The 10,194-nt window shown below is 53.7% G+C and overlaps 1 protein-coding gene across 1 annotated transcript; it reads left to right on the top strand.

Annotated features, from left to right (window-relative positions):
• Positions 1–1,137: 1,137 nt before the first annotated feature.
• Positions 1,138–7,640, top strand: LOC112118343 (killer cell lectin-like receptor subfamily F member 1). The gene is made up of 6 exons (XM_029912888.1): positions 1,138–1,222; positions 3,779–3,919; positions 4,500–4,700; positions 5,324–5,478; positions 6,730–6,842; positions 7,496–7,640. Exons 1-6 carry the CDS (start codon positions 1,138–1,140, stop codon positions 7,638–7,640), a joined length of 840 nt encoding a protein of 279 aa, XP_029768748.1.
• The last annotated feature ends 2,554 nt before the right edge of the window (positions 7,641–10,194 follow it).

A 10,194-nucleotide genomic window follows, 5' to 3' on the forward strand; every position in this document is an offset into this window, starting at 1 on the left:
GCTGCCTGGGCCGTCACGTTTCAGCCTGACCTAGAAAGTGCAGCGTTCTGGTTCAAGGCAGGATGTGAGGAAATAGGCCCCACGAACAGCCCCTCTGGTCCCCTTGTGCGCTGCATCGATTACAGCGACTGAATAGCTCCAGGCTCTCAGCTTCCTGTCTGGTGGGGCGGGGTAAAAGGCTCAATCTTTGATTCCTCTCCATCAGCGCGATCATGCTCAGGGGGCCCAGTGCCGTCCTTTCCAGCTTCGTTTGCCATCTATGGCCTAATATTCACCATGGGTTCATCCCCCAGCTCCCTGACGGGCACTTGGAGGGACGGACGTGCCCTTGTCTGGCAGTTGCTGGCGCTCGCTCCTCTCGCTGGGTTTAGCCCACCAGGCAAGGCCTGAGCCATGGTGCTGCGGTGAACACAAGCAGGTACTTGGAGCCACGAGTGAGAATCGTGGGCGTCGCTGGGACCAACGACGAGCAAACCGCCCCTGAGGGGTGCAGCTATCTAGCCTGCAGAGGGACGACCTTCGGGACTCCCCCCAAGCTGGAGATGAAGAGAACTTCTCCCCCAGTGGCTGCCGCACCCACTTCTCGTCGGGGCGAATTGGGGCTCGGCTCCCTGACGGCGGGAGAGCAGAGCTGTAGTGTAGATCCCCCTCCCTGCTCATTTGCGGCTGCACGAGCTGTCACTAGGCCGTCAGCCTTGAACGGGGAGGTCACAAGCCAGGTTCTCCAGAGAGTGCCCGAGTCCTCCCACCTGCCAAGCACCCAGGGGCCTGGCTTCTGCATTTAGGGTCTGGTGCTTTGTCCTCACACTGGCTGTATCCCACTGCGGCGACGGGCCGGCCACGGGAATGAGCCGGGAATCGGCGCCTTTAGGCAGCGGAAGAGCTTTGAGGCTGCGTTTTGCATAGGACACAAGGCCCGTGTTTTGTGCCCCTTGCTAGTGCCCTCGCTAGCTTGCTGTGCGAGTTATGTTTCCTGTGTGGTTTCGAAGTGTGCGGCCAGGGGAGGCGGCCGTTTCCTCTGCACACTGGAGCCCCACAAGCCGAGCAGTCCGAGTCTCACCCCCGTCCCTCGGGGTCGCTCTCTGATTTCCCCGCTCCTTCTCATTTGCTGGGAGACGAAGGCAGCGACTCTGGAGGATGCAGGACGAAGAGGGTTACACGGTATTGAATCTCCGGCCCAAGATGGGAACCGCCAGCCGCCCGTCTGCGGACGGGATCCAAGGTATCGCTCCAAAGTCTCTGCAGGCTCTCTCATCTGTCACAGTAATTCCGGCTTGTGCTTTCAGTGGGGTCTGAGAAAGGATGGATGGGAAGCAGGCAGGGGGCAACTTCATGTTGTGTTTCAGGCTGTGGCCTGGGATGTGGGAGACCTGGGTTCGAATCTTAGCTCTGCTAAGAACTTCTTGTGTGACCCTGGGGACAAATCCCTTCATTGCTCTGGGCCTCAGTTTCCCCATCTGTGACATGGGGATAAAAGCACTGTCCTGCCTCATGAGGGTTGGGAGGACACATACAATAAAGACCGTGAGATGCTTCGATAGTGTGGGAGGCACTTAAAAAGTGTGTTCTAGCTACTGGGATGTTCATATGGGGGTGATGGAGAACGGCAAAGTGGGGGACAGTGTGTGTGTGATGGGCATATCAGAGCAGTGTATCCAGAGCCTCTGTGCTGGAGCAGGTCCGTGCTCAACTCCGGACAGCCATGTGCACGTATGGCGGTTATTGGACAGCACCTTACTCCTGAACCATTCTCACTCTGCTGGTCTCTGCAAGGCAGAGTCCCTGCACTCCCGTCAGAGCCAGGACCTGGAGAGCTTGGCTGTATGTCCTGCGTAGTTTGTATGCAATTAGAATTCTAGCTGAGCCGATGAGCTGAGGGGGGCAGGGATCACTGACGTCTTTGTGCCTCGCCCAGCCCAACGGGGCCCGCTAGGCTCACCTGTAGGTCCTGCCGCAGTAAGAACGGTATTTAATAATGTGAATAACCCAGCAGCCAGTGGGGGGCTATTGCTGTCCATGGTTTGGGCCCCGGGCAGAGTCAGCCTTTACAGAAGGTGACTCTGGGGAAGGGCCTGGTGCTATTTCTGGCTTCACCCTGTCCAGGCCCTGGATCATACGGTGACTAAGTGGAGTGAGGTTCTCGCTGACCTGCAAACGTGGGTCGTAGCAAAAGGACGTTGGCGGTGTTTTGAATGCAATTTGGGCCAAGTCTGACATTCTACTGTCACGACCTAGCAGCAGGGCTAAGAGAGGAGGGGCAGGCTGCACTCATGGTTAATGCACTGGGCTGGGACCCAGGAGATCTGGGTCCAGTTCCTAGTTCTGCCCCAGACTCTGTGACCCTGACCAAGTCCGTGCATCTCTTTGGGCCTTGATGATCTCCCTGTTACTGACAGGGAACCATCTGCCCTTTGTCTGTGAACAGTGAGGTCTCAGCTGGAGTCTCCAGGCGTTACTGTAATATGGATAACAACACATGCAACACCACATCTTGTGTCTCTGTCCTGCCTCTGACTCTGTAGTGACCTGCCTCGGATGCTTAGTGTCCTGTTAGATTTCATCTAATAAACGTTTCTCACCTCCATTTCCTGTCTCGCTTCGTTCTCTCTCTACCAGCTGTGGCGAGATTTTCAAAGTCAACCAGGGCAGTCAGGCTCCTAACGCCCATGGAAACCCCTGGGGAGTTGGGTGCCCACCTCTCATTTGTGTCTCCAACTCTTCCTTCCCTCACCCCCACAGCCTGATGTTCCAATGCTGTAACTAACTCCCCTTCCAGCCGTGCGTCGCAGAAAGCCAGACTGAAACGCCCCATTCCCTGCAGCGGGAGTTCTGTGAACCGGGCTGGCGGTTAGTGTTTGCATGGCGGACAAAGAGGTGGCTGCTTTGGGGAACCAACTCGGGACACCACAAGCGTTGTAGAGGGCAGGTGCTCAGTGGTTTCCCCAAATCAGGGCTCCTTTAAGTGGTCTCAAATTGGGAGGGGAGGGGGAAATCACCAGTTACTTTGAGAAATCTTGGCCAAAATGCAGAGTAAAATTGTCCTGCAGCAGGAGAGCTCCCAGGGGGACAGAAGAGAAGTGAAAAGCAAAATGCTGTGACTGCACCGTATCATGTTGATCAGCAGACTCTAATTGTTTCCTTCTGCTTCCCCTGTTTGGATCCACGTGTTGTCTCCTCTGAGACTGTAATCGCTTCAGGGCAGGAGCCATCTGTTTCTAGAACGTAAGAGCGGCCACACTGGGTAAGACCAAAGGTCCATCTAGCCCAGTATCCTGTCCTCCGACAGTGGCCAATGCCAGGTGCCCCAGAGGGAATAAACAGAACAAGACAATCAACAAGTGATCCATTCTCTGTCGCCCATTCCCAGCTTCTGGCAAACAGAGGCTAGGGACACCATCCCTGCCCAGCCTGGCTAATAGCCATTGATGGACCTGTCCTCCATGAACTTATCTAGTTATTTTTGAACCCTGTTATAGTTTTGGCCTTCACAAGTTAATATCCCAAATTAATTAGGGATTTTAGGTTCCAGCTGATGACACCTCTGGGGCACTTGGCATTGGCCACTGTCGGAAGACAGGATACTGGGCTAGATGGACCTTTGGTCTGACCCAGTGTGGCTGTTCTTATGTTAAGATCTTGGCCCGTGGCTCTGACTGCTGTGACCCACCTCTGCTGAGGAGCGTTTGAGATGGAGAGCAGATGCAGAGCACCTCCTGGCCTCCTTCTTTCACCCGTAATGATGGGTCTATGAAAGGTTATGCTGATGCTTGTCACACAGCCTGGGAGACACTGAGGCTGACTGACAAATCCGAATTCACAGATTCTCCTGCGAACCTGCGTGGGTATAAAATCACCATCGGCGTTTTGGGGGTCTGGAGCGTTGTGGCGACGCTGGCTGTGATCACGCTGAGCATTCTGGGTGAGCGTCTAGATCCTGTTCGTTTTGTGGACGGCCTGTAAACTTCCCCATGTCTCAGCAGCTCATCCCAGAGGCTTTTAATAGATTCCGAGGCCGGAAGGGACCATTATGACCGTCTAGTCTGACCTCCTGGATAACACCGGCCAGAGACCTGCCCCTATCATAATTCCTAGAGCAGGTCTCTTAGAAAAAACATCCAATCTTGATTTATAAAATTGTCAGTGATGGAGAATCCACCACGCCCCTTGGCAGATGGTTCCAGTGGTTAATTACCCTCATTTGCATGCTGGCTGTACAGGGCACGGTCGTAATTCCTGTGCTACAGAAGGGCCAAGCTAAGGCCCATAGATGGGAGGTGATGTGCCCATGGCCAAAGCATGAGTCAGCTACAACACCAGAGCACAAGTGTCCTGACACCCAACTTTCCCTGCTCTAATCCACCCGCCCCCAGAGCCAGGGATAGAACCCCCAACTCCCTGGCCTGGCCCCTCCCAGTGAATTAGTTTTCTCTCTCTTCTCCCCTTGATTTTTCCCATGATCCTCGTTCTTTGGTGCTCATTTTTCACTCTGTTGTTGCCAGGCAAGAACTCTAACCGCAGGTCTCATGGCTGTTTTCAAGGTTCATCTCACGAAGGACTGACAGGAGCAGCGCCCAATGCCCCCGCGAGCCGTGGTGCCCAGTGGGAAGAGGGAAACGGGGCAGAATGCGGCGCCCGTCTGAGCCACCTAGTGTCACGCCTGAGCCAGGCTCTGTGTGCGCCCATCAACAGCAGCTCCCTGGGTAACCCCAGCTCCTCCTTCTCTGGGATTGACCGCTCCATTTAAAGGCCCCTGGAGAGAGACTTTCAAGCAGTGGTTGAGTGACACCTACTAGCTGAGTGCATGGTACCATGTAATAGCGTTAGTGAGGGCGGGTGCCAGTGGTGTGCCCGATCATGTGTAACAGGGTGTGCAAATGCTAATAGCTTCACTGGGGAGAATGAAAAGGGGCTGGTCATCCCTGGTGTAATTCCACTGTCCTCAAGGGAGTTCTGCTAGTACTCCGCTCCCAGCTGAGATCAGGGCCCTGTTGTGCTGGGTGCTGCACGGACACACAGGGAGAGACAGTCCCTGCCCCAGCTGAGATCAGGGCCCCGTTGTGCCAGGCGCTGCACAGACACACAAACAGTCCCTGCCCCAAAGAGTTGGCAATCTACATGGCTCAGGCACCCAGTGAAAGGGGGAACTGAGGCACAGGGATGGGACATGACTTACCTAAGGTCACCCGGGGGTCTGTGGCACAGCCGGGAACAGAACAGAGATTTCCTGAGAGCCAGTCGGTTGTCCAAGCTGCTGCGCCAGGCAGCCTCTCAATGGAAGTACCTAATTCAGCCATTAACGGTGTCTCCTGCTTGTCTCCTCTAGAGGGCGCTGGCTGCAAAATCTGTCCCCCGGACTGGCTGCCACATGGTGCCAAATGCTACTGGTTTTCCACAGAGAGTAAAATCTGGGCCAGGAGCCGCGAGGACTGCTCAGCGAGGAGCGCTCGCATGGTGGTGATCCAGGAGCAGGATGAGATGGTAAAGTGAGAAACAGGCGGTGGCGGGGTGTGTGTGTTAATCTTCACCTGGAAAGATGGGGGGTGTCAATGAATATCCATTTTACGCTGATTTTTAAAATGATAAAATTACCCCAAGGTTCCACTTTATTTTATTGTCTTTGTTTAAAAAAGCAATAACCCAGCGTTGACCTATTTGGGAATGTCCTCGCTCGCTTGTCTGTTTGTCAACTGTTCTATTGGATTATGTCCCTAATGTGTTGCAGAGAAGCTAAATCCGTGACCCTGCAAACACACTTGTGCACACACTTAGTTTTACCCTAGGACTAGTCCCACCGAAATTCCTGTGCCAGATTTTGTGGGTTTCCGATCACATTTTCCTATCCATTTATTTAAAGCGTCTCTCTCCTGTTGCTGGGGAAAGAAGCTCTAAACAGGAAACTGAATAACTGAGATCTACAGGTTGATACAGTGAACCTGACTATACACCAAGTGCTGTCAAATGCCCAATGGAAACGCACTGAAAACCCCCCAGCTTTGAGTTCGTCAGCCTAGGTGTGACTGAGCCCTGGAAAGCCGAGCAGATGAGCTGGGAGTGGCACACTCAGGCTGCACCCAAATGAGATGCTGATTGTGCCGGATATGGCTTGCGAGGGCTCTGGACTCAGCTCCCCTGCAGCGGGGTTGGATGTGCCCATGGGCTGCATGGATTTGGCTCTTTCTTGATTGGAAAGGGAGGAAACCCTCCATGTGATCACTTCCCCACCCCTGGGGGCACTGGCGTGAGCTGACTCAGAGTGGACTGTGCAGATCTCCATACTATGCTTGTCCCCTCTCCCTCGCCGCTTTGAGCAGCGAAATAGTGATCAACTGCTGACATGGAAAGTATCGTCCTTGGTATCTGTCAGTACCATTGAGATGGCTGGGGAAGTTCACACCCCCACAGAGCTGTCCGGAGCGGAGGGCCTGTAAATATTTTCAAACTTGGGGCTGAAGCCTCGAGCCCCGGTGTCTCCTGGGGGGGCTGAAGCCCAGAGCCCCGAATGGAGGAAGGGGACTTGGGGGGGCTCCGGGAAATACTATTTGAGAATTTAACCTGGTGCTCAGGTAGCAATCGAACATCAGGTGCTAGCGTAAACCGCTGGCCATTGTCATTACGTGTCCTCCTCCGTGCTTCATCCATGGAGAATGTGAATGTGTTCCAAATCCGCTTGCAAAGCAGCTGGGAGTCCCAGCGGGTTCTCTCCCACAAGTGCCTCTCTCCTACTTACAGGAGTTCCTGGGGAACAGCATTCAAGAGAAGTACCTCGTCTGGACTGGCCTCAGTGCGAACGTGACCGGGAGGAAATGGACCTGGGTGGATGGATCCTTGTTAAATCAGACGCTGTGAGTTGCTTTTCTGGATGGTTGCTGAGTTATGTGAGGCAGGGGGCGGGCGTCGCCTTATTATTTGAGGCCAAGACTTTCAGAAGTGATGAGTGATTTTGGGGGCCCAGCTGAGGCAGCCTAAACGGCCCAGTTGCCGGTAGGTGCTGAGCACCCTCCGTCTGATAAACAGGGGTCTGATGTTGGGGCCCCAAAATCATTCAACCCGTTTTTGAAACTCTAGGGCACAATTTTCAAAAGCATCCAAGTGACTTGGGCACTTAGTGTCATTGACCATCAATGGGACGTAGGCTCCTAAATCACTTGGGCACCATTTGAAGATGCTACACCTTGGCCCTAACTCTTAGGAAGGTTGAGATGCAGCATCCCAGGGAAGAGCTTTGAGTGACCCGCCCCTCCCCCCCCCAGCCGCCATTCTCAGTCAGAAGATGCTGGAACGGGGAGATCCACCCCATGAGAATGTGCCAGGGCTCCATGAGGTTTGTCTTTGTGATTTCCAGATCCTTTGTGCTCCAGTTACAATTAGCGACAAGGTTTCACCAACACCAGACTGGGTCTAGACACACAGAACAGCTCTGCTGTCAGTGACCTGCATTAACAAGACACCTTGAGTGCCATGAGGGCAACCAATGACTCTTCCCTTGGTCCGGCAGGTTCCCCGTGAAAGGATCTGCTGAAGAGAACAGCTGTGGGGTGATCAAAGGGAGTCAGATCCAGTCGGAAACCTGCAGCGGTGAATACAGATGGATTTGCCAGAAGGACGCCATCCAAATAGACAGCGGAACTAGCGATCTGTAGAGCGCTGCCAATCTGCAGAGATCCGCTTTATATCCATGCATTATTTTTGCAGATCGGATGCAGATATAAATTTTGTATCTGTGCAGGGCTGTGGCAATCTACAGTTGTAGAGCCGAGAGGTAACAACCCCTAGCTCTAATGTGCAGCGCTGAGATTTTTAAAGGGGCCTGTATTTTATTTTCTATTAAGTGCTCAGCTGGAACATAGGATCCCAAACCTGCAAAGACTGACACGTGTGCTTCACTTTAATCACCTACGTAGCCCTCTTTGCAGGAACCAGACAATGACTCAGGCCCAGACCGTCAAAGCTAGTTAGGTGCCTGGCTCCCAGTAGGAGTTAAGCACTTAAATACCTCTTGAGGAGATAGAAGGGTCTGGGCCCTTCTGCCTCAGTTTCCCCCTGCTGGCCCCTTGATGCTGCTTCCAGGCTGGGGCACTCAGGGTCTTCAGACTCTGGGGAGAGGCAGCTTCTGAGCATGGCCAGCTCTGCTCTGTGCTGTCAAGGGAGGGCTCAAACTTCAGAGCCAAAACCTTTGCCTTCTCCCATGTCTCTGCCACCCCCCTGCTGCTCACCCCACCGGGCTGCTGGCCAAGGGGGGAGATGGAAGCAGCAGCCATAAAGGAGTCTGGGGCCCTGCAGTTATATCCCCTCCTTGATAGGTTGTTTAAAGCCGAAAAGGAGGGGACTGAACTGGTGGGGCCTGAGCGCCATTAGCCCTTAGAGAAGCCACTGTCCCAGTGAGACGTGGACGGGCCCAGGTCCCCAGAGGCTGCTCTACACACACGCCTTGTCTATATGGGCCCATGTGACCCCACTAGGCAGTTGTAGATGTAAGCAGAGTCAGGATGAGCTCTACCCTGACATCTGGTGGTGAATTGTGGCGAGTTGTGGAAAAGAACTGCAGGGGCTGATATTATTTGCATAGGCACACCCACCCCGCCTAGCATGAGCCCACAGCAGCCCAAATGGTCACTTGGGCTGCTGTGGGATCCCCAGTTTCTCTGTTATTGGGGCAGGAAGAATAAAGTCTTGTTACCCTGATTATGTGGATCAAGGACAGTGGAACTGTTTTATGACAGAGGGACTCGCCATCAACTAAGTAGCACTCGCTAGACAGGGGACATGGTTCCAAAACCCAGTGAATGGAGAGAGGCTGGGGATAGATAGTTGTACTTGATGGTATGGGTCCCTTTTGAAGGTGTGAAACACCAATTGCATTTTTTCATCTCTCTACTGTGGAATATCAGAGCTAATTTTGATTTCATTAGGAGTCTGGTTACAGACTGCTGAGCTGAATTCACTTTGGGCTAATGGTGCACCGGCAGTGATTACACTGGTACAATTTCCCTGATCGTTGTCTGGACATGCTTAATCTGGCTTAAGAGCAGTCTTTTGCAGGTTAGTTTAAACCTGCTTCCAGGAAATATCTGCTAAACCAAAAACAAACCCTGCCATTCAAAGTAAGAGCCAGCCAGCCAGTCAGGGGTTTGTTCTGGGCCCCAGGTTTCACCAGACCAGTTCCACTTATCCCAGCACAACTTTCCATGTAGACAGAGCCTGCCCCCAGGGAGAGTCTTGTCTCAACCCATCAGCCAAAGGCTGGCCTGAGCCTGAAGCAGGGGATGGGAGGAACACTTAAGTTGCTTCAGGGCAAGTGACTGACAGAAGGGGGGTACAGGGGGGAAAAGGCTGAATGGGGAAAGGAGGAAGAGGAGGCTGAGACACGGATTGGAGATCGAGGAGACTGAGGAAGGCTGGTCTTGCTGTTAATGCACTGGGCTGGGACTCAGGTGATCTGTCTTCAATTCCCCATTCTGCCACAGACTCCCTGTCACTGCCTCTCACTGTGCCTCAGTTTCCCTATCTGTGGAATAGGGACAGTTTGCCTGGTTAGACCGTGAGCTCTGCAGAGCAGGGGCTGGGTGTGTCTGCACTGGAGCTGGAAGGTGTAATTTCTGGCTGGAGCAGACATACCCACACTAGCTGCAATTGAGCTGCCATGCTAAAATAGTGTAGCTGTGGTAGCAGGAGGGACCATCCAACTCAAGTACCTATCCAGGGTTTTGGCTGGACTGTACTCTGGGCAGTTAGCCCCTCCCACCACCAGGGCTACACTCTCTATTTTTAGCGCTCAAGAGTGGGTATGTCTCCTCAAGCTGGCAGTTACATCTTCCAGCTCCAGTGTGGATGTATCCAGTGTGTGTCTGTGCAGCGCCTTGCACAATGGGGCCCTGAGCTCAGCTGGGGCAGGGTCTGTCTCTCGCTGTGTGTCTGGGCAGCGCCCGGCACAATGGGGCCCTGAGCTCAGCTGGGGCAGGGACTGTCTCTCGCTGTGTGTCTGTGCAGCGCCCAGCACAACGGGGCCCTGATCTCAGCTGGGGCAGGGACTGTCTCTCACTGTGGGTGGGAGCTAAGCCTTCTCTATGGGCCATTACTTAGATTGTGGGGTTTTTGGGTAGAGATCATCTTCATAGTCTGTGTTTGTGCAGCACCTAGCACAGTGGGGTGCTGGCCCACGGCTGGGATTCCTAGGTGCTACCACAATACAGATAA

The sequence above is a fragment of the Terrapene carolina genome, unplaced genomic scaffold, assembly GCF_002925995.2.
Source record: "Terrapene carolina triunguis isolate 2854851 unplaced genomic scaffold, T_m_triunguis-2.0 Scaffold369, whole genome shotgun sequence".
Taxonomy (NCBI): Eukaryota; Metazoa; Chordata; order Testudines; family Emydidae; genus Terrapene; species Terrapene triunguis.